This window comes from Equus przewalskii, chromosome 6 (genome assembly GCF_037783145.1).
Source record: "Equus przewalskii isolate Varuska chromosome 6, EquPr2, whole genome shotgun sequence".
Taxonomy (NCBI): Eukaryota; Metazoa; Chordata; class Mammalia; order Perissodactyla; family Equidae; genus Equus; species Equus przewalskii.
Genome location: NC_091836.1, coordinates 58,868,402 through 58,893,089, shown reverse-complemented (window position 1 = coordinate 58,893,089; position 24,688 = coordinate 58,868,402). Strand labels below are relative to the sequence as shown.

General features: G+C 34.7%; 1 protein-coding gene and 1 long non-coding RNA gene across 3 annotated transcripts in view; one reads left to right on the top strand and one right to left on the bottom strand.

Moving 5' to 3' along the window:
- TMEM135 (transmembrane protein 135) overlaps positions 1-24,688 on the top strand; it is a 240,996-nt gene that overhangs the window by 51,102 nt on the left and 165,206 nt on the right. For both annotated transcript variants that reach the window (XM_008540482.2, XM_070623941.1), the window contains one exon: positions 2,607-2,640. In XM_008540482.2, coding sequence (XP_008538704.1) covers positions 2,607-2,640 — 34 coding nt within the window. The remainder of the gene's footprint in view (positions 1-2,606; positions 2,641-24,688) is intronic.
- Positions 15,067-24,688, bottom strand: part of LOC139083943 (uncharacterized) — a 28,104-nt gene continuing 18,482 nt past the window's right edge. Inside the window, exon 2 of the long non-coding RNA XR_011541106.1 lies at positions 15,067-15,203. This is a non-coding gene — a long non-coding RNA (uncharacterized lncRNA). The remainder of the gene's footprint in view (positions 15,204-24,688) is intronic.

Sequence of the window (24,688 nt, the reverse complement as noted above, 5' to 3'; positions counted from 1 at the left end):
TCTATGTTATATGTCTGTAATGTGTTCCTTTTCTTTTTTTGGTGAGGAATATTGTCCCTGAGCTAGCATCTGTTGCCAGTCTTCCTCTATTTTATATGTGGGATGCTGCCACAGCATGGCTTGGTGAGTGGTGTGTAGGTCCATGCCCAGGATCCGAACCTATAAACACCGGGCCGCTGAAGCAGAGCATGCGAATTTAACTACTATGCCACTGGGCCGGGCCCTGTAATGTGTTCCTTTTTCTAAGGCTGAGTTCCTAGTAATACCTTGTCTAGTAATTCCACAGCCATTTATTTAGTGCCTGTTAGATGCCAGATACTATTGCAGGTTTGTGAAAACGTAAGAGTAAACAAGATAATCTTTGTCCGGTAATTGAAGATAAACAATTATATTATCAGATAGATGGAAGCTAGGGATGAAACTGGAGCTGAATTACAATTGTATATTAGAGACAGAATTAGATTAGTGCAACAAATATTTTTAAAGATAGCATCATATATTAGTTCACTTCATAATGAAATGTATTATCAGGGAGTACCATTGAAATTACAGAAATATTTTTATTTTGGTTTTGTAATTAAGAATATTATTTTTTCTTCATATGTAACCAGCTTTTGGAGAGAGTAAGTATCTCTTGAGAAGGATTTAACTTTTCTGTGTATGTGTAACTCTTGGATGTTGATGTTACCCTAATTTTTCTGCATATAATTTATTTAAAATAAGTACTATTAGAACATCTTTGATTTAAAATTTGGTAGGAACTGATAATATTGGTAAGGATTAGTAAGAACAATTTCAATTCATATGTGCAAATCATGGAAAAGAAGAACTAAAAGGGATTTTACAGATCATTTCATCAGTAATTTTTAAATTCTGTTTTAGAGGAACAGTAGAATTCTGTTGTGTTGCTGAGGTGCGTCGGGACCTGCGGAAGAGGGACATTGCCTGGGGGTGTGGCTCAGTGGGTATCCCCAGAGCTCCTGCCCCTTTCAGCCAGACTAGGTCCAAGATTGTGTTTTATGTATTGGTGATAAATGCAAAATTTTTTTAATTAAATAGTTCTTATGTTTAAAATACAAGTTACATTAACAATACAAAATAAAATACAAGTTAGTATTGTTCCCTCATTTTAAGGACAAAATTACAGAGTAGCAGAGAATTAAAGTTACCTGGAACCCTGATTTCCTAACTTGACTTCACTGTTGTTCAGTTAAATCGCGCTGCCTCCATGTGGCTTTCGTAATATTGAAAACTTTATTAAGCCATTGTATCTAATGAACAATCAAGACTAGGTGTGACTGCATCTGACATCAAGAAGGTTTCACTGACAGTGTTAATATCAAGACCTGGCATGCTATTTAAATGAAAGTGATTTGATATTGGTGCTTGTTTTATATACAAAGTATTTTTTTCTTTGAGTACTAAAAATGTTCACAATTGAAGTTCAAATAAGTTTTTATAATTTTCAGCGTTTTCTATTTGAACTCTGCCCTTAAACTCTTAAAACTTTAAAGATTTCTTACCTAGAGAATAGGAAGTGCTTCATTCATGGTCTCATATGTAATATAAGTTAAATAAAGTGATTAAGGGTATAACATTATCCTTATCTTTGAGTTTCTACCTGAATTCTCATTAAATAAGTTTGGTAACTATGCAATTTTCTTGTAAAGTGTTTTCAGAACTTTTGTTTGTCCTTTGGTATTAGAAGGCTCACTTAGTACCTGACTTCTCACTTAGCAATGAAGTTGAAACCAAGGTGATTTAGTATGATTTGTAATGACATTTCATGAACAGTTTCATTTATGTGAAACAAATAGAAGACCTGATTTTTTAAAAATAAATTTTCAGGGGCCGTCCTGGTGGCTCAGAGGTTAAGTACGCACGTTCCGCTTCGGCGGCCTGGGGTTCGCCGGTTCAGATCCTGGGTGTGGACATGGCACCGCTTGGCAGGCCATGCTGTGGTAGGCATCCCACATATAAAGTAGAGGAAGATGGGCACAGATGATAGCTCAGGGCCAGTCTTCCGCAGCAAAAAAGAGGAGGATTGGCCGCAGTTAGCTCAGGGCTAATCTTCCTTTCAAAAAAAAAAAATAAATGAATAAATTTTCTTTTTATAACAATTATCCTGGCCTTGACTTTTTGGCAAGATGAATTCATTAGGATTCTTTATTAAATTTGGAGTTCTCTAGCATAAACATAGACTAATAGCAAATTGTACTACTCTTCCTATTAATAAATAATGATAAGGCAATAGTAATTTTTTTAATTGAGATATAATTGACATATAACATTATATTACTTTCAGATGTACAACATAATGATTTGATATTGGGATGTACTGTGAAATGATCACCACAATAAGTCTAGTTAACAATTACTAGGCAATGGTAATTTTAAAGAATTTTAATTAATGACCACTAAACAGAATGACTTGTAGGATCTATTTACATCGAACTATTAGGGTACTGAAAACTTAGTTCAGCATAATCCCCTTTTTCTTAACTCCTGATAACTCTTTAGATGTATTTCTGAAAAAAATGATAAAGTGATTATTAAGTCGAATTGATGCTTAATCTCACTGTATCTCTTTTTAAAATTATTTGCAGGAGAGGGCTGCTCACAATTTATATGGCCAACTTGGTAAGTAATTCTTTTGTTTGCTTTTAAGATTTTTCTGTGTGCTTTTTTCTCTCTTTTTCTTTTTAATCAAGTTCCCTTAAAAAATAAAGGAAAGCTACTTAAATTTGACAGTATTTTCTGTCTTTGTTTTAAAGGATAGACTTAAATATTTTAAAGACCCTTGATGCCATCTGGTTTATTCCTGTCACAGATGTCTGAATTTCACTTATTTCAGGAGGAAAGTGGTTTGTATTTTAAGGACGTTTATATTAAAATCTTTTAAAGTTGTTTAATAAAATTGATAGGCAACATTGAAAAATTCAACCAAAAACAGATAAATAATTATTTATTTACTTAAGGATAGATTCTTGAATTCTGTAACAGGGGAGTGTAGTTCAGTTTTACTTAGCAGCTCATTTCAGTTGTAAAATGTTTTATTTTTGCTCTGTATTTCCCACTTGTCAGTTACCATGCCATATGCTGGTGGGTAAGATGGAGACAGTCCTTGTATGTGTGGATTTTGCTGTGTAGTGGAGAGGCACAGTAGAAATAATAATGTCTGAAAATGACTGAAAGATAAATTATAGGGTGCTGTGGGAACCATAATAGCAGCACCAAACTATTCTGGGTGCTGCTCTCCTTTCTTATTTTTAAAAAAAAATTTAAAAATATTACACTAGTGTACTGGAAGGGAATTTGAGTTTCAATGCATTTTTTTTTTCTTTGAGCCATGTATATGCTTTTCTATACTACCACATGGTGTAGACTTTAATACTCAATTACTGTGTGTATGTATACACTTAACTTTAAATTCTAAGGAAGCTTTCATAAACTTTTTTTGTGTTGCCTGGTTTAGACTGTAAATTTCTGGAGGGGAGATCTTTGACTTTGGTTGATACAATAAATGTTGGAGAATACCCTTAAAATGCTGTATTTTCTTAAATTAAACCTTTTATTTTGAAATAATCGTAGATTCATATACAGTTGTAAGAAATAATGGGGACTCTCTACCCAGTTTCCCCCAGTAGTAATATCTTACAAAACTATAGTAGTGTTCAAATTATGATATTTACGTTGATATTACTTGTAGTCAAGACGGAGAACATTTCTTTCACCACGAGGATCCCTCATGCTGCCCTTTTGTAGCTATAGCCACTTCCCTCTTACCCTTAATCCTTCCACTCCTTAACCTCTGGCAGCCACTAATCCATGTTTTATTTCTATAATTCTATAATTTCTATAGACTATAACTTCAAGAATGTTATATAAATAGAATCATATAGTATATATATAGTATGTGTGATTAGTTGTTTTCATTCAGCATCATTCTCTGGAGAGTCATTCCAGTTGTTGCACCTATCACTAGTTCATTTCTTTTTACAGCTGAGTAGTAGTCAGTAGTGTGGTTATACTGGTTTGTTTAACCATTCACCCATTGAAGGACATCTGGCTTGTTTTGGTTTTTGGCTATTACAAATAAAGCTGCTATAAATATTTATGTGAGGTTTTTGTGTGAACATGAGTTTTCATTCCTCTAGGATAAATGCCTAGGACTTCAATTGCCGAGTTGTATGGTAATTGCATGTTTAGTTTTTAAAGAAACTGTTCAATTGCTTTCCAGAGTGGCTGTACCATGTTGTTTACCATAGTGTTCCCAATCTAGAATAACCTTTGGATCTAGTTCTTTCTAAATGGAAAACTTTTTTTGGGGGGGTAGATAACATTTATCTGTTAAGTAGATTTGTACTTTTTGTGTCCAGATTAATAAATTTCAGTATTAGAAAAGTTTTTCAGAAAATGCAAAATATGAATTAGTCTTTTATCTTTTTCAACTAGTTATGAAGGGTCTATAATTCAAAAATTTAATGAGATCAAAGTCTTTACACTTAGGGGCTGGCCTGGTGGCACAGTGATTAAGTTCGCACATTCTGCTTTGGTGACCCGGGGTTCACCGGTTTGGATCCTGGGTGTGGACCTGTGCACTGCTTGGCAAGGCATACTGTGGCAGGCGTCCCACATATAAAGTAGAGGAAGATGGGTGTGGATGTTAGCTTAAGGCCAGTCTCCCTCAGCTAAAAGAGGAGGATTGGCAGCAGGTGTTAGCTCAGGGCTAATCTTACTCAAAAAAAAAAAAAAAAAGACTTTACACATAGATTTTGACTATATTTAAAGGAAATGGAATTTGTATGTGATATATTCTGGATACTAATGATAATCTCATAAGTTTTGTCTTTATCAAAATAGAGCCTTTTATTTATACTATTAACTATATAACTATTACTATAGTAAGCAGATGGTTGGTGCAGAATAGGTAAGAATTTAAGTATTTTCAGAGAGACTAAATTTAGCCTTAAGAAATAACTTTGGTCTATAAGTTGATTATATTGCTTATTAAACTAAGTTGAAATTGTTGGCTCATAATGTCAACAACAAAATTTCTAAATGATGGAAGGTTTTATTTTAAAAAATTATTTATTGTATTTAAGTACATGTTAAGATTTGGGTTGCACAGAAGCATAAAGAAGAAAGTAGGGGGGCCGGCCCTGGGGCCAAGTGGTTAAGTTTTCGTGCTCCATGTCGGTGGCCCAGGGTTTCGCCAGTTTGGATCCTGGGCACGGACGTGGCACTGCTCATCAAGCCATGGTGAGGGGGCGTCCTACATGCCACAACTAGAAGGGCCCACAACTAAATATACAACTAGGTACTGGGGGGAATTGGGGAAAAAAAGCAGAAAAAAACAAAAAGAAGATTAGTAACAGTTGTTAGCTCAGGTGCCAATCTGGAAAAAAAGAAGAAAGTAAAAATCATCTGTAATTTTACTATGTAGTAATTACTAACATTTTAGTGTTTGTTTTTTAATTCTCTTCCTTCTCCAGCGTACATACATAAATATATAAACATAGATGCACATTCACATTTCACATTACATACCCATTTTTTAAATAATTGGGGGCACATCATTTTGTGACATCTTTTGTGTCTATGCAATGCAGTTTTTATTACTCATGCTATTAAATAGTCATTTTTTGGAGGGTGTACTCCGACCTTTTCACTTAGTATGGTTATATCTTTACTACAATGGGTTGGTTTTATACATACACATATATGCACAGCCCCACTCAAAACGTTGGGAGACAATGAAATAATGACAATTTGGTTAATAATAATAGCATTTTGTTAGTTTTGGCTGTTAAAGTTGTCTCAAAACAAACAGTACAGCGTTTGTACTATGTAATTGTGAATATAAATTTTGCTGTGTGTGTTAGTGTTGTAGGGAGCAGGTAAAGAACTAAATAGTACTCTGAATAAGGGGCATCTCTATTAATGCTTTTGTTACTGTAAAAAGATCTTCCTTTGGGCTCCTTTATAGTTACTCTTATTACTCATGATATCTGTCAGTAAGCCCCAGTAAGTCTTGGTTATCAGAACAGTAGTTTATAGCCTTAATGATTAGCCGTTTTAAAAATTAGAAACTTGGTGCTGGCCTGGTGGCATAGTAGTTAACTTTGTGCTCTCTGCTTTGGCTGCCTGGGGTTCGCAGATTTGGATTATGGATGTGGACCCAGCACTGCTTGTCAAGCCACGCTGTGGCAGCATCCCACATAAAATAGAGGAAGATTGGCACAGAAGTTAGCTCAGCAACAACCTTCCTCAAGCAAATAGAGGAAGAGTGGAAACAGATGTTCACTCAGGGCCAATCTTCCTCACCAGGAAAAAAAATTTACAAACTTAAGGCAATTGAATTAATATCCATCTGAAAATGTTGTTTTCTTGTTTTATGTTAGCATATTTTGGAAGGAAAAGTGTGCAGTTTTTAAAATAGTATAGTTTTTTAGATTTTTATTTATTTATTTTTTATTTTTTTGGCTAAGGAAGATTTGCCCTGAGCTAACATCCGTGCTAGTCTTCCACTGTTTTTTAGTATGTGGGCCACCAGTATAGCATAGCCACTAACAGAGCAGTGTAGGTCCATGTCCGGGAATTGAACTTGGGCTGCTGAAGTGGAGCACACCAAACTTAACCACTAGGCCACCGGGACTGGCCCTGGATTTTCAGAATTGAGAGAGAATTGGTTGTTAAGGGCAAAATGTATAAAAAGTATATAGAAAAGGTATGATGTAAAGAATTAAATATTTTCTCTGGCTTCTGCTGAAGATATGGCTATAAAATGGTAGAAACATTTTCCTGGGGATAATATGCCAGAACCAGTTACTCATAAGAACACCAGCTGCTAGGATTCAACTCTGCCACAGTATGACTTAAGAGAGAACTCACAAAAGTTTGTGTTCACACGATTTCCCTTTATTATGTTGGTTGTGACAATGACTGAGGATTCCAGTCTTTCAAAATTCAGCATATGCTGCCATCAGTTATTTAAAATGTAATGTCCAGTGTGGTTCATTTATGTTTAGTTTAATTATAATTTATGACATTTAAAAATCTTTCTATTTAAGTCTTTTTGAAAACTTCTCTTCAATTTCATTTATGCCACCAAGTGTTCGACAATGCATGCATTTTAAAATTGTAAACATATATCTAGTATGCTTGTCTGTATCATTTGTTTTTTAATTTTAAACGTGCAGTGTCTTGAAACATCTGTATTTGATTTTTCAAACATAAGTTTTGAAAATCTTGATTTGTATGTTTTCTTGTAAGGCCACTTCAATTTAATTAGATTCAGCAGGTATTTATTATATATCACAGCTGTGCTGGGCATATGAGGATACAAAAGAAATACAAAATGGATGGTAAACTAGTTGAAGAAATTTGGCACATGAACTTGAAAGAAATAAACTGAAAGTATCAAATTCAAAAACAATTATAAACACAATCTTTCAAATTTGCTCCTCTACCCCTTCCCTTTGCAGCAAATAACATCAGCCATCCATCTAGTTACTTAGGCCAGAAACTTAGGAGTTTTAGCTATTCTTCTTATACTCCTAGTACAGTCCATCAGGAAATCTTAATCTACTTCTAAAATAGATTCTGCGTCTTACAGTGACTCCCCACCTCCACGGTTATAACCAGAGTCTGAGTCCTAACATCTCTTGCCTGAGCTGTCTGCCCTAACTGGTTTACATTTTCCCACTCTTGTCTTCCCATAGTCTGTCTTCCACATGGCAGTCAGAGTGATTGGAAACACAAATCAGAGCATGTCAATCTTCTGCTTAAAACTCAGAAAAACCTTCCCTTCCCACTGCACCCCAAGTAAAATTGAGATGCTTCACTGTGGCTTCCAAGGCTCTGTCTGGCAGCTGCCACCTGTCTGGCTTCATTTACTCTTTCTTATTCTTTACACTGGCTTGCTCTCTGTCTGTTGAACACTTGAAAGCTAGTTATTCCTTTACAACCTTTGCACTTGCTTTTCTTTTTGCTTGGAAATCTTTTTTCCTTAGATTTTTCTTGGCTAGCATTTTCTCCTTAGATAGTTTTCAGCTCATCGTCACCTCCCAAGAGGGCCCTTCCTTACTGTTGGAGTTACAGCAGCTTCCCCTCCCTGCTCTACTCTCTACCTCGTAATCTTTTCTTTCTCATGGTCCTTAGAAGTACTGAAATTTTCTTATTTGCTTGTTAAATTGTTTTTCCTCCCTCACTGTGTATAAGCTGCTTAAAGGCAAGGACTCTTGCTTATTCACTGTCATATCCCTAGTACCTACAAACAGTGCCTAGCATATAATATATGCTCAATAAATAATTATTGAATGAATGTAGATTGGGAGCAAATACTCCTGAAATGGCAAAGATGAGAGAGAATGATCCTTCTCTTCTAAGTTGGTGAACATAATACCTTTTCTTCTTTTCCCCATCAGCCCGCTTTCCATTAGCCCCGAGACCTGAGTCCTTTAAGCCAGCTGAATGACATTGTTTTCCCACAGGAAGGTAAACAAAGGAGTAAGTGGATCTGCCTCAGCTGAGGTCCTGAACTAATAGATTCCTTTGTTGGAAGCTTTCTTAGAAGTACCAGGACTGGGGATGACATTCCTCTCTCTGTTCTTCCTTTGACTCTTTCAGTCACATTGAGGAATGTGTTTCTGGTACCCAATATAACGTTAGGCAATGTTGAGCTCTTATCTTCATTTTGTAGGAAGTGAGATACTTTGCTATCCAGGAGGAATAGGTTCCGTAAAGTTTCCATGGCTCGCTTGATCACAAAGATAGACCTACGTAGAGGGAGATTTTCCCAGATACTGCAGCCAAGCTTGTGAGCGTGAAAAGGGGAAATATTAGAGATACTCCTTCTTATTTTCTTTTATTGGATAATTTAATACCATGTTTTCAAGATCTGTCCGTATTGTTTTTACTTTGAACTTGACACCTTGTTTTCAAGACCTATGTGTATTGCTTCTGCCTGCTGCATTGTGTGCTAAAATATCCATCCCCTACATATTGCTTTCTAATACTTTCATTGAGATATAAATCACCTGCCATAAAATTTACCTCTTTAAAAGTTTATAATCCAGTGGTTTTTAGTATATTCACAGAGTTGTGCAACTGTCACCACTACCTAATTTTAGAATATTTCATCCACATTTTACTTGTTCATTCTTCCGGCAATGGATATCCAGATTTCTCCCAGCTCCTCAACTCACAAACACTGTGGTGATGAACATCTTAGTACATGACTGTTTCATGAATTTCTCTGGGTGTGGATGGATAAAAGCTAAGAAGATGGATTTTTAGATCATGTACTTTCTGATAGAAAGACAGAATGAATGGCTTGGAATGTGAGAAAATATCCTTATTCTAGTAGTTCATTGCAGGTAGATTTATTGTTACTTTAGTAGAGAATTTTGTCTTGTGCTTCTTTGTCCTGTGTTTCTATCTGAAGGATTTGATTATTCATCCTAGAGATTTTAGGGTTAGAGGTTGAGCTTTGAAACTAGTAGGGACTTTGCTATAAATGGCTTGAAGGACGACTACAGGGTCAGTTAGATCAGAGGGTGTGATGGCTCTTTGGGCATGGATTATTATCATAACTAGTCTTTATACACCTTTGTTTTCTGTTTGCTTTGTAAAGATAATATAAAATATAGATTAAAAAATTGAAAGAGACAAATATAAAGGAAAATCATTAAAAACAAAGAGAGACAGATATGAAGAAGTAGAATTTTACAAAGAAATATAAATAAAAGAGATATAGGAAAGTACTATATAAGAAAGGAAACTACAAAATACAAAAACAACCCACATAATAAGCATTTGGCTTTTGTCGTCACTTGAAGGATGGTGTGGCTCCTCTTTACTGCTGGGCGGGCGTGGTCTCTACTGACACCCCTGGTAGGGGGAGGGGGAGCAGAGGCCTAGTTATCACCTGTTGGGGATGAAAGTCTCAGCTTTCTACTTGACTTTCTCCTCTGACTTCTCTCCATTGTAGGTGTTAGGGTGCCTTGTTACAGCCTCATGAGGCTCTCCACTTGGACATTGTTGGTGGGCGTTGGGCCACACTCTTTTTCTGTGGTGTTTGGCTGGGGTAGAGTGGTTATTGTCTGAAAATTGCTGTTTTGATAGGCTGCCCTTTTCCTGACCCTTTAGCAAGACAGAGCAGGTTTCTGTCTGTGCCTGTGAGCATTTCTGGTTTGTAGGCTTCTTCAACTTCAAGACTGGAATGTATAGGCAAAAAGAAAACCTAGGTACTCACCACCACATCATTTTCTGGATCTCAAGATCTCTGGATGGTCTCCCTTTTTCTTTCTGCCTTTCAGTCTTTTGATGTTTGTTTTATCTATAATATTTAGGGTTTTTAGTTGTAATTAGCGGGGAATAGGGAAAATATGTATATCTGATCTTCCTGGAAGCAGAAGTCTTTTTCACATATAATTTTTGTATAGTACTCAGAAGTAGTGAAGCACATAAGGAAACAAGGCACCAGGATCAAAATCTGGCAGAAACAATAAACAACAGAAACAGACCTACAGAGACTATATGTATTTGAATTGTCTGAAAATGATATTAAACGAGTGTGTTTACTATGTTTGAAATAAAAGATGATTTCTAATTCAGGCCACATTGGAGTGGCAGTGAACAGATTTACCCTTCTGCCTGAAACAACAAGAAAACCAGACAAAATAAATGAAACAACAGTTTTCAAGACATTGTACATTAAGCAGTGAAGGACAGTGATCCCTGAAAGTTTGGAAACTAGTGAGATGAGCCCTGTGATTGCTTTGGCTTACTACCTGGAAAGCATTTGTAGGCCATGGAGCAGGGATGTAGAACTGAGGCAGAACCTGGTTGTATACCAGAGATGATGAGACAACTAGGAGTTCAAGGAGACAAGGTGGCTAGAGTTTGCAGGTAGGACAGGAGAGAGGTAGAGAGCTCCAGAGATATGCAGAGGGTCCCAGTGAGTAGTCACCTGAGTTCTGATCAGTGCATGCATGTGAGGAATCTGCCTGAGGCTGGAGAGAGAGCTAGCCAAACCCATTAGAGGGAAAGATCTTATGATCTCATGCAGGGCTAGGAGTAGCTGTTCCCACTATGAGAATAGAAAATTTCATAATTCATGGGGCATTGGGAAGAGTACTGGGAAGGATTTTTACCTCAGTGTAGGACAGAATTAGCCCTAGATTAAACACTACTCTGACCCCAACTGGAAAAAAAAAAAAAAAGCAAGACATGAAAGGATGTGAATGTTGCCCAATACAAAAATATACAGCACTCAACAAGGTAAAATTCATGTTTGGCATATAATAACAAATTACCAGGCATGAAAAGACTCAGGAAAATATGACCCATAGATGAGAAAAATCAGTCATTTGAAACCAACTCAGAAATGATACCAATGGTAGAATTAGTAGACAAGGACATCAAAACAGCAATTATTACTGTACTCCATATTCTCAAGAAGCTACGGCAAATATTGAACACATTAAGCAGAGATATGGAAGATATAAAAAAGACTCAAATTAAACTTCTGGAGACGAAAGCTATAATGTCTGAGATGAAAAATACACAGGATTATTGGTTGTCAGACCTTGCAGAAGAAAACATTCGTGAACCTGAAGGCACAGAAATAAAAACTATCCAAATTGAAACACCAAGAGAAAATGAAAAATACAAACAGAATGTTAGTGATCTAACGGGACAGCTTGACTTGACCCAATGTGCATACAATTGGAGTCTCTAAAAGAGGGAAGTTCAGAAAAAGCATTTGGAGGAATAATGGCTGAAAATGTCTCAAACTTGATGAAAACTCTAAACTTTTAATATCCAAGAAGTTTAATGAACCTCAAGCACAAGGAACATGAAGGAAACTAATCATATCATAGTCAATTAAGCCAGTGATAAAGAGAAAAAAGCAGCCAGAGAAAAGAGAAACATTTTATACCGAGGAAGAAAGATTATGATGACAGCAGATTTCGCTTTGGGAATAATACAAACCAGAAGACAGTTAAGCAACATCTTTAAAGTACTGAGGAAAAAGAACTGTCAACCTAGAATTGTATACCCAGCAAAATGTCTTTAAAAAACAGGTGAAATAAAGACTTTTCCAGACATACAAAAGCTGAAAGAATTCATCAACAGCAAACTTGTAGTAGAGGAAATGTTAAAGTTTGTCAAAAAGTTTTCAGGAAAATGATAGCAGTTGGAAATCCAGGTTTACACAAAGAAATGATGAACAGTGGAAATGGTAACTACATGGGTAAACATAAAAGATACTTTTCTTAATTGTATCCCTTTGAAAGTGTAATTAATTGCAAAAATAATAGCAGTGTAGTTTGTGAGGGTTGTAACATATGTAAAAGTCAAGTGTACAACAACAATAACAAAGTTTAAGAGGGAAGAGATGGAAGTGTAATGTAAGATTTTTATACACTATGGGATATTGCATATCACTTGAAGGTAGACCATGATAATTTTAAGATTTATGTTATAAATGTCAAATCAACTCTAACCTAAAAGAAGCCACTTTAAAAGTAAAGTGACAAATAAATTAAGAGTAAACTAAAACAGATTAAAAGCAAAAGGTTAGAAAAAGATATATCATGCTCTCTTTAATCAGAAATAAGCTGGAGTGTCTATGTTAACATTAGACAGTAGATTTTAGAGCAAAGCATATTACTGAGAAAAAGAGCCTCCTTTCATAACAGTAAAGAGTTAAGGGAATTAAGAGGACATAAAAGTTCCTAAATGTTTGTTCACCTAATAACAGCTTCAAAATAAATAAAGCAAAAACCGACAGAACTGCAATGAGAAATATACAAATTTACAATTACACTTGGAGATTACAACATCCTTTTCTCAGTAACTGGTAGAGAAGATGAAAAGGAGATCATTAAGGATACACAATCCTTGAACGACACCATTAACTAACTTGGCATAATTGACATTCGTAGAGTACTCTTCACAACAGCAGCAGAACGCACGTTGTTTTCAACTGCCCTGAAGATTGATGTATTCTGAGCTCCAAAACAAGTCTCAAAGGATTCCAGTCATTCAATTTATTGTTTGGCCACAGTGGAATTACATTACAAATGGGTAACCAGAAGATATCTGGAAAATCCCAAATATTTGAAAACTAACATACTTTAGAAGATGTCAAAATAGAAACTAGGAAGTACTTTGATGAATGAAAAAGCAAACACAACGTAACAAAACTTGTGGGATATATTTACTGCATACTTAGAGGGACATTTATAGCACTAAATACCTGTTTAGAAAAAGAAGAAAGGTGTCAAATCAATGACTTGAGTTTCCACCTTAAGAAACTAGAAAAAGACGGCACTTAAACCCAAAGCAAACCAAAGCAAGGAATTATAAATAGTAAAGTGAAAATAAGTGAAGAAAAATTAAACCCAAAGAAAAAAATCAATATACCTAAAGCTAGTTCCTTGAGAAAGTGAATAAAATTGATAAACCTCTAGCCAAACTGATCAAGGAAAAAAGAGAGAAGATACAAATTACCAATATCAGGAATGAGAGAGTGATATCAATACAGGCTATACAGATATAAAAAGTATAATAACTTGATATTTTGGACAAGTTTATGTTCATATATTTGACAACTTAGATGAAATTCTTGAAAGATAGAAACCACCAAAATTCCCTCAAGAAGAAACAGATAGCCTGATCAGCCCTGTATTTATTGAAGAAACTGGATTTGTAATTAAAAACTTTTGCCCAAAGAAAATTCCAGGCCTAGGTATCTTCACTGGTGTGCTCTAATAAATGTTTAAAGAAGAAATAACACCAGTTTTACTCAAACTATATTGCAAAGTTGAAGAGAAGCGATTCCTTCCAAATTTGTTCTATGAGGCCAGCATAATTTTGATATCAAAACAAGACAAAGACGTTACAAGAAAAGCAAACTGTAGACCCAGTATGCCTCGCCACTATAGATAAAATATTCCTAATGAAATTTCAGCAAATCAAATCCAGTGTTATATTAAAAGAATAATATATAACGACCAAGTAAGGTTTAGTCCATGAATTCAAGTTTGGTTTAACATTCAGAAATCAATTAATGTAATTCATCATATTAGCAAACTTAAAAAAAATAATCATCTCAAAATCAGTATAAACTTTCGACAAAATTCAACATCCATTTTTCATTAAAACACTCATGAAGCTAGATCAGTGGTTTTCAATCAGGAGGAGGGATTTTGTGCTCCCAGGGATGTTGGCAGTGTCTGGAGATCCTGCTGATTCTCATGACTGAGTGAGTGCTACTGGCACTTAGCAGTTTGAATCCTGGCTCACCATTTACTAGCTTTTGTCTCAGTTTCCTCATATGTCAAATGGAATAATTAATATATCATTTTTTTGTGATTATTATGAAGATTAATTAATATGGTCCAAGAGGAATAAGAAGCCATTAAACCTAGCGTTTTTTTATTGTGATAATGAATCATTCTAATAAGCAGGGAAAGTTGAGTAACTTAAAGAAATATTTGATTGTACATAGAGCTCTATTTTTGACTGCTTTTTAAGCTATATGTATATATATATATATATATTATGATAAATGGGTAATTAAGGATGAATAAAAAAGTGGCATACATTTTAAAATTACAGACATTGTTCCAAAGAGGGAATAATGTTTAGGTTATTAGCACCGCATAGTCATTTTGATAATGTATGATTAGTTTCCCAAATTTTCTGCCTAAAAACTGATGTGAAAGTAGGTTCTGGGAGTTGGGCCTGCCGTAGATGCCTTATTTACTTAAATCTAGGTGTTTACTTTTCTAGTTCTGCATTCTTTCACTCCATCTAGACTAAATACAGCCTTGTTAATTAAGTCTGGAAATACTGTTTTTCTTCTCATGGCTATAGAGTGTATGTAGGTGAGCACTAGGAAGCAGCACTCCCAGCAAAGCAGAGAGAAAACACTGAGTTTATTCCTCCCCCCCCCCCCCCCGCTGCTTGCCTTAAATAAGACAAGAAATATTTATGAGGGCATATTTTTTTTTTGTTGTGAATTTAAAGGGAAATAATAAATTCAGTGTATTTTTTTTTTTTTTTACCTTTCAGATATTTAATATATGGTTTTCCAGTATTTTTGTTTGCTTTTCTTTTTTCTTTTCTGAAATAAGCTCTTCAGAGTCTGGGATTTTATCGTTGTCTTCTTCTGTCTTTATAATTTCCTGTAGTAATAACCAGAATGTTTTGTATTCAGTGAATAATACCTGCATAGTTAATAATAGCTCATGTTTATCTATTGCTTTAATAAAGGCTTTTCCCATACATTTTTGCATTTAACATACCCAAACCATCCTGTTAAATAGGCATGATAGCTTTTATGATCTCATTTATAGAGTTTGCAGATGGGGTATGTGAGGATATATGACGTCTCTGACTTCATATTGATCGTATAAGATAAGGTAATATTGAAAACTCAGGCTTTAATGCTGGGTTTACTGCTTTTTCTAGGCTACTGTATCCTACCTAAATATTATTGAGTAATGACCTTCTAGAACATGAGACTTTTTAAATGGCTATTAAGAAACAATCCTTAAAAGTGGCAATAGTTCCAGTACAGAACATGATTGTTTTCATTTGTGGTCTTTTAATTAAGGTTAAATCCGGAGGTCTGGAATGTAATGGCAGTATTTAAAAAAATTTAGCACTACTGTGACAGCTTCAGGCAGCAGTTTGGGACGTTCACTCAGTACACTTCCATGTTAAATCATTTTATGTCACTTAGGTCTAGACGGTAAACATTAATTCTGTTTCTAGGAATTAAATGATTCAAGTGTGCTGAATGTTTAAATCCAAAGGAAAAATAACTTATTTAATTTATATTCATTTAGCCAACAATTTAAGTCCTCAGAAAACTTCTTTTATTACTTTACTATATTTTGTTGCTCCTTGGTCGTCTAACCGTGTTCAACCAGGTTTTTATGATTTTATGTTACTTTTATTTTGATATCCAGAAATATGATTTACCATAATATTTGGGAGTTTTTAAAAACAGAAGCAAAGAAGTATGACTTTCTTAATGTAATATATATTGTGCTCATTCCTATTGTGAAATACAAATTTAATTACAAGGTTAAATATCATCTTTGAATCATTTGTGTAAATTGGTTAAAATACTAAAGTCACCCTTAAAGAGAATTTGCAGGTAAGTGGCAAAAACACATTTACTAATTTAAGGGCTTAAATATCTTAATTTTAAAGTAATGCATCATATTTTAAATTTTTTGAAGCAAAAGAAGTAGGTTTCCCATCATTTGTTGGATTATATGGCTGAATGGCAGGTCATAAGAGGGTCTATGATTGTTTTTCTACCAGTAAAATCTTGTACTATTTAGTGCTACCTCTCAGCAGACTTTCATAAACATAACATGAGCTTAGGCTAACAATTAATTGTATTGCTTATCACAAATGATTTATTATTGGATAAATTATGTCTAGCTGTATCCTAAAAGGTATAGATTCTGGAACTTTTTGCACTTTGGCATAAGATACACCATAATTGTTCAATAAAGTAAGCAGTCCAATGAAGAAATTCTTAAAGAGATATAAATGGGTTTACTGTGTAGCAGAAAAATAGCTCGTTTGGAATATGTCTCTAAGGCATGCCCTTTACACCTCTAATAACAATTAGCAAAGGAGAGGATGGAAAGTCCTGGCCCAGCTTATAAATGCCATTTGGTGAAAGACCTCTAGTGGATTTTCTTATTTCCATTTTGTTGAAAAAGTTACAGGAAGCAGGTAAGGACTAATTTTCCTGAAACTGGATCTTGTATTTGTGTTTGTGAGGAACTATTCATTTATAGAAAAAGAGAAAAAAAGGGAAGTGAAAAGGCAAGAAAAAGGTGTTTACTCTAAAATGTGCTTTGGTCACATGGACCTGAATCTTTCATCTCTGGTATTTATTATATTACCTCTCCAATTATATTTTTCTTAGATGGTTAATTGGAATAATAGTTTGATAAATATTTTTTTAACGATTTATCTCTATTCCATAAAACCAAACACTTGTGACAGGAATCTGGCTTATCGTACTAAATGTTAAGTTGTCTTTTTGTCCCTGAAAGTGTGGCAGTAATCTGGTACAGGTCAAGAGACAGAAAATGAGAAAGAGTGGAAAGCAAACTGGTATGGAATCTGGAGACTGAAATTCTGGTATCGGTTTTCATACTAGTTAGTGGCCATGTTGTTTGACTCCTTGGCCCCTGGTTTATTAGGCTGGGAACCCTGAGATCTTTTTTAGTACTTTTCAGTACTACTTCCATGCTTTGTTTTTGTCGCTAAGAAAGGCTTTCCAGCCACTGCTGCTTACTTACTGGTTGTATGGTGATCTTGGTCAAATCATTTTACTTCTGTGCCTCTATTTTCTCAGCTGTGAAGTGGGGATTATAATAGTATCCATCTCATAGAGTAGTGTGAAAATTAAATAAGATAATACACATAAAAGACTTACTATGGAGTAGTGAGATCTCAGTAATGTTTGCTTTTATTATTGTTTTTGTCATGTTGTTGTGACTATGATTATGATCATGTCTGTGAAGTCTTTACAGCATGGAAAATTGTTATCTGTGTTTCCATGAAGGGTATATCTTTGGAAAACTTGGTTGCTATGAAGGCAGCAAGTTTCCTTAGATTTAGAACTAAATCTTTAGACTTTAATTTGGTTTTATTTAGATATCTAGAAAGAATTCATTTTAATTCTCTCACTCCTTTTTTTCCCCCTAAGGTATATAAAGTAGTGATTAGATAAAGAACAGTTGATGTTCTGTTTTCATGTGGTTTTAGTAGTTTTTAATTAGAAATGGAAATATAATCATTGATTATGTTGTATGGAAAATTAAAAACAAGTTCATTGTTTTCTTGCATATAAACATGAACTACTGTGACACATCAAAGTCTGATTATAGACTGATCAAAGACATTGATTATTGGGTAAGTCTGCATCTGAAGTACAGATCTCAATACAGAGAAGGTGTCATCTGGCAATAAGTTGTCTGTTAAAAAGAGAAAAAAAACATTCAAGAGTGTTGTAGATGGTAGACTGGGCATGGTCATTTACTACTTACGTCTTTTCCTCCTTTCTTCCAAATTTTAATGAAATGGTAGCAAATGTTTGGAAAAAGGAAGAAGTCTATAAAAATGTTGAAAGGGACTAGAGATTTTAATGAGTTTCTACAAACTGGAATCCTAATCTTAATAACTAAAATCTAGGGAGGAGTAAATTATCGTCTAGCACTCATGGGTGAATGCTGCAGGAGAGGTTGGAATCATCCTTCATGGTAGAACTCTGGAAAGACTTCAAGCCGGGAGCCTCAAAAAGAGCAAGAGTCAAGAGGGGTGTATCTAGAAGAGTGGAGGCATTTGCCCTAGACAACAGGATAAGAGGAGTTGGATGATTCAGGATAACTTTATCCAAGATGTGGAGGAAAGGGAATCCTTGTGTGCTGTTGGTGAGAATGAAAATTGGTACGGGCACTATGGAAAACAGTGTGGATGTTCCTCAAAAAATAAAAAATAGAGCTACCATATGATCCAGCAATCGTACTTCTGGGTTTATATCCGAAGGGAATGAAATCACTGTCCTGAAGAGAGATCTGCGTGTTCATTGTGGCGTTATTGACAATAGCCAAGACATTTAAAGAACCTGTGTGTCTCTGGATGAATGAATGGATAAAGAAAATGTGGTGGAATAATGGAATAACAGTGGAATATTATTCAGCCATAAAATAGAAGGAAATTCTGCCATTTGGGACAATTAGGTTGGATATTGAGGGCATTATGCTAAGTGAAATAACTGAGATAGAGAAAGACGAATACTGTATGATCTAACTTATATGTGGAGTCTAAAAAAAGCAGATGTGGGGCCAGCCCTGTGGCCCAGTGGTTAAGTTCACGTGCTTCCCTTCAGTGGCCAGGGTTTTGCCAGTTCGGATCCTGGGTGTGGACATGGTACCGCTCGTTGGGTCATGCTAAGCCGCGTCCCACATGCTACAACTAGAAGGACCCACGACTAAAAATATACAGCTATGTACCGGGTGGCTTTAGGGAGAAAAAGGAAGAATAAAATCTTTAAAAAAGCAGATGTCATAGAAACAGAGTAGAATGATGGTTTCCAGGGGCTGGGGGTGGGGGAAATGGGGAGATGCTGGTCAGTGGGTACAAACTTCCAGTTATAAGATGAGTAAGTTTTGAGGTTTTAATATATGGCATTGTGACTGTAGTTAATAATATTGTAATAATATGGTATTATATCCTTTAAAGTTGCTAAGATAGTAGATGTTAAATGTTTTCACCATGAAAAAAGTAATTATGTTAGGTGATGGGGAGGGGTTAACTAACCTTATTGTGGTAATCATTTTGGCAGTGTATGCGTGTATGATATCACATTGTACACTTTAAACTTACACCATATTATATTTCAATAAAGAGGGACAACAAATAGATGTATAAGCATATTATGTAGATTTATGGTGATAATCTAGCTGAATAACTAAAGTCATAAATAGTTAATGTGAATTTTGGCTTGCCAGTTGAACTGGGACTAAAAGTATTCACTTTCATTTTATGTCACCTCTCTGACTTTGTTCTCTCTCTCTCTATTTTATTTTATTAATATTATTATTTATTTTTACCCAGGTGTGGTTATGGGTTGGGAGTTCTCATTATCAAGATCGCTGCCGTTAGGATGTACAGAATAGCTAAAATTAGTATAACACAAAACATTCACTAATTCTTACTCAAACAGTCCTCTTAGGTTAGCATTGTCATTGTCCTTCTCAATCTCTAGATGATGTCCTCTGTTGCACATATTTGATAATTCAATGGAAGTTCAATACAAATAATTGGAAAATGAAATTTCAGGTTTTTGTAAAAGATATGGCATTTTATGAAGCCCCTAAAAGTTAATATTTATGACAAAATTGAGACTTGTGGGCTTGGCAGTTAACAGCTGAAGATACTTTTTGAAATTTTTCTTTATTTTTCAAGTTACGGTTAGACCATTTCCTCACTATTTACTCTGCAATTTCAGGCCTTGTTTTAAGTTCAACAAAATTCTCCTTGTGAGTTTTTGGTTTTAAATATTCTTAGATAATGTGGACCTTCTAAAGTCCTTTTTAAAAATATTTAATTGGGTTAAGGAAAAAAGTACTTAGAATACAGCTTAAGAGCCCAAGGATAGAAAACAGTCATCCTTTCTGCCCAGTCATTGTGTTAGACTTGGTCCCCAGGGCTGAGGTTGATTTTTGAAGTTTCCTCCAAGTGTCAGGGACTTGTAGTTTATACTGACAAGGTGAAACGAAGGTCATTGTATTGGTGGTAATGTAGGGCTTTCTATAAGCTGCTCATTGAGTTGTACGTTTTGGAATCATGGACTACACTATAACACTTAAGCTGTTTTTATATGTGTTACAAACCACTGTAAATAAGAAGGGCAAAAGAAACACAGTGCTCATACTGATTGTGACCTCAGGGAGATACCTGCATAGGGCTTGGGAGTAATTGTATAGACTAGTCAGCCAAGGAGGCAGTACTTGTAATGGCGTGTGACTTGTACGACAGAGGTTTTGACAAACTAGCTAGTCCTGCAGATAGCTTGAAAAATGGTAGTCTAGAATAGACCACTGACCGTATTCTGGTATATTCAAGCATCGTCATCTTTATTTGTTATCTTTGAACTTAAACAAAAGCAGCATATATGAAGAATTTTGGAGAAGTGTTGAATATTGAGCTCTGTAAGAGAAGCCCTGGTAATTAATTTGTCAAAAATGGGGACTGATTAAAGACTTAATGATATAATTTATATTGTAGTTTTAAAAATGTATTAAAGAATTGTGTTTAATTTTGAGAAATTTTTATAAGCCAGATCTTAAAAAGAACATTTCTATACTGTCTATTATTTTGTTTAAAGAAATTCATAATAATGCTCAAGGCCTGTGACGTTTTATTAATACCTTCTTAATAATTAAACCTAAATTCTAGATCATTTTAGTTTATAGATTTTTTCCTCTACGTTGGGAATGACTTTAGTGACTATATTCTCTAAAGATTTCTGATTCTAGTGGAACATTTTTAAAGGTAAAATAAAGTGATTTTATTGGTCTTGAGAGCTATGGTTTATCCCTACCCTACCTCGTGGCTGTTCCTGTTTATTTCAGTAAACACTTTTATAGTCACCTTCACTTTTATACTTACGCAACTGAACTATATTTACATTGAGTTTACTACCTTTGAGGTCTATAAATTGTGTAATTTAATGACTTACCTGGCATTGACTTTTCTATTAATTTTTTACATCTAGCTGATATTAAGTAGATAGTTAAATTTAGAAATAGTCACTCTTGAGTATTTGTTATTCAGCTTTTTTGGGAGTACTGTTTATAAGAGAAGTTTTCCTATAGCTTCAAAGTTTTCCTTTTACAACAAACAAAAGTTTTATACACATAGCAATTTGAATTTAATGTCACAAACGAAACAGAAAAAGAGTAGAGCCTGTAATATTTAAGTTCATTATTGGGCTGGTCGTTTTTGAATCTCAATCTCAGAAGATTTTTGGGAAACTTGTAGCATAGTCTTAGAAATTCATTAAACATTAAATTGGTTTCTGTAGAATTTGGTTTATTTAACACAGCAAAATGAAAAAATATCAATCTGTTTACTTTTCATTTACCTAAGAATGTAGATTAAAGATAATTTTAGTTACTTTTAGGAAATCTAAAGATTAAAATAGGTTTATAGAATCACTTTTAAATTTTTACTCTTGAAGAAAATCAACTAAGATTCATTCTGCTATTGTTTTATAGTTTCACCCCACTCTGGCCAGTGATGCGTATGTGACAGTAGCTATTAATTGACGTGCTGCAAGTGCATGTATTGACATAGTTTACAATGTAAAATTCCACGTTTGCTAGATCTAGAATTGGCAGAATTCATCTGGATAATTGCTAGGTTTTATAAACATACTTTTGTTGTGCTTAAAGTCAGAAAACAGTGACATCGAAAGTCTATGCTTTTCTCACATATGGCTTTAATTTGCATTTTAATCAGAATATGGAAGTCATTACTTTGACATCTGAAACTGAGGTAGCAATAAAAAATTATCACTAACAGGACAGCAGACACAATTTATTTTGTGTTTATTACTGGGTGGCCTTCTTGAAACTTTCCTGAACTTAATTGGTTCCAGATATTAGAAAATTACGATTAAATTATGACATTTATCTTGGATGCATTTAAGGTGAACTGTCTTAATAGGATTGGTATAAATTAATGATTAATATCTATTAAAGTTTATAGCATATGTGCACAATCATACATATATATCCGTATGTATATATATGTAGATATATAGACAGGACCAAAAAGATTCATTTGAAAATGCTAAATGGCTTAATTATAGTTAATATCTCTGAAATGGGAACATTGGTGAGAAAAGAATTTCAGCTTTTTTTCTAAATATTATTTTGAGTCTTATAGTGGGGATATATTATTTCTATAATAAAATAATTTACAACATGAGATGAAATTTCATTAATTTTTAAATTTTATTTGAACTAAAATCTGCAGTTAGAATTGTTTAAAGTACTGTTTAATAAATTATTAAAACAAATTAATTTATAATGAAGAAAAAAATGTATATTGTTCTACGATCTAGAACTTGCTTGTTTTCTTGAATTTCTAAGATAATTTATGCACTCAGCAAATATATCTTGACTCCTCACGTGTTCCATACATTGGGCTAAGTGTTGGGGAAAATAATGATGAATAAAACATGGTTCTTGTCCTTGAAAAACTCAGGGTTTAATGAAGTATAAGTCCCGGCAAATAGATACATTTCAAAGTGATATGGTAAATATTGTTTTAGTGATGTGGAGGAGGGACAGAACAGTTTGCTGGGAAATGTAGGGAACAGTTTTCCTGTTATAAAATTGAGTTTAGTGTGGAAGAATAAACAAGTAATTAGTCATACTGGGTTTTACAAAGCAGGAAGCATAGCATGTTAGAAGTGTATATAACAATGTTAAATATAGGCGAAGCTTCTGGAATATTGAGTGGTATGAAATGGGACTGGATGGGGATTGGGGTCTGATTGTAAAGGGCATTGTATACTGAGCATAGGTATTTACATAATATTTTATTAAGAAATTAACTATAGAAGTTCCATAGCATGATCAAACTTGCTATTTTAGGATAATCATCCTGAAAATTCTCTTAAGGATGATGCATAATAAAGCAAATTAAGAGTCTTATTCCACATCCTTCCACTGTACCCAGCTTCTTCATGATGACTAACATCATCTAACTTATTTCACAAAATGAGATACGTCAGACTATTCTTTTTTTTTTTTTTTTGAGGAAGATTAGCCCTGAGCTAACATCTACTGCCAATCCTCCTCTTTTTGCTGAGGAAGATTGGCCTTGAGCAAACATCTGTGCCCATCTTTCTCTACTTTTATATGTGGGATGCCTGCCACAGCATAGCTTGATAAGCGGTGCATGGGTCCATGCCCAGGACCCGAACTGGTGAACCCTGGGCCAATGAAGGAGAGCCCACGACCTTAACCACTCCACCACCAGGCTGGCCCCACATCAGACTATTCTTGACTAGCATCTTTGTGTTTTGCTGATCTTTTGTGAAATCTTGACTTATTTTAAAACTTTAAATCATTTTCCTATAATAAAAATCCCTAGATTTTTTGATTTAGGTTTTTAATCTATTCAGCTACTGCTTGGTCATCTCTCACTGATCCATTTTAGAATTCTACTATTCATGTCCCAGGTATTATGCTTAAGGCCAGGGATTGACAAACTTCTTCTGTATAGAGTCAGATAGTAAATATTTCTGGCTTTGTGGGCCATATGGTCTCTGTGGGAACTATTCAACTTTGCCAATGTAGGACAAATGCAGCCATAGACAATATGTAAACAACTGAGTGTGACTGTGCTCCAAAAAAATTTATTTTGGACATTGAAATTTAAATTTTATACAATTTTCACATGTCAGGAAAGACTATTCTTTTTTTTTTTATGAGGAGGATTGGCCCTGAGCTAATGTCTGTTGCTAATCTTCTTCTTCTTGCTTGAGGAAGATTGTGCCTGAGCTAACATCTGTGCCTGTGTTCCACTACTTTATACGTGGGATGCTGCCACAGCATGGCTTGATGAGTGGTGTGCAGCTCCACACCAGGGATCCAAACCTGCGAACCCGAGGTGGCTGAAGTGGAGTGTGTGAACTTAACCACTACACCTCTGGGCCAGCCCCTATACTTTTTTTTTTTTTAAATTATTTTATTGAGTTCATATTGGTTGATAACATTTGATTTCAGATGTACATTATTATATATCAGTTTCTCTATAGACTGTATTGTGCTCACCACTGATAGTCTAGTTTTTATCCCTCACCAAACATGTCCCTCTTTACCCTTTTCGGCCACCCTCCCTTTCCCTTCCCCTCTGGTAACCACTAATCTGTTCTCTTTGTCCATGTGTTTATCTTACACATATGAGTGAAATCGTGTGGTGTCTGTCTTTCTCTGTCTGGTGTTTTATTTCACTTAACATAATACCCTCAAGGTCCATCCACGTTGTTGCAAATGGGACAATTTTGTCTTTTTTAATAGCTGAGTAGTATTCCATTGTGTGTATATATATATAT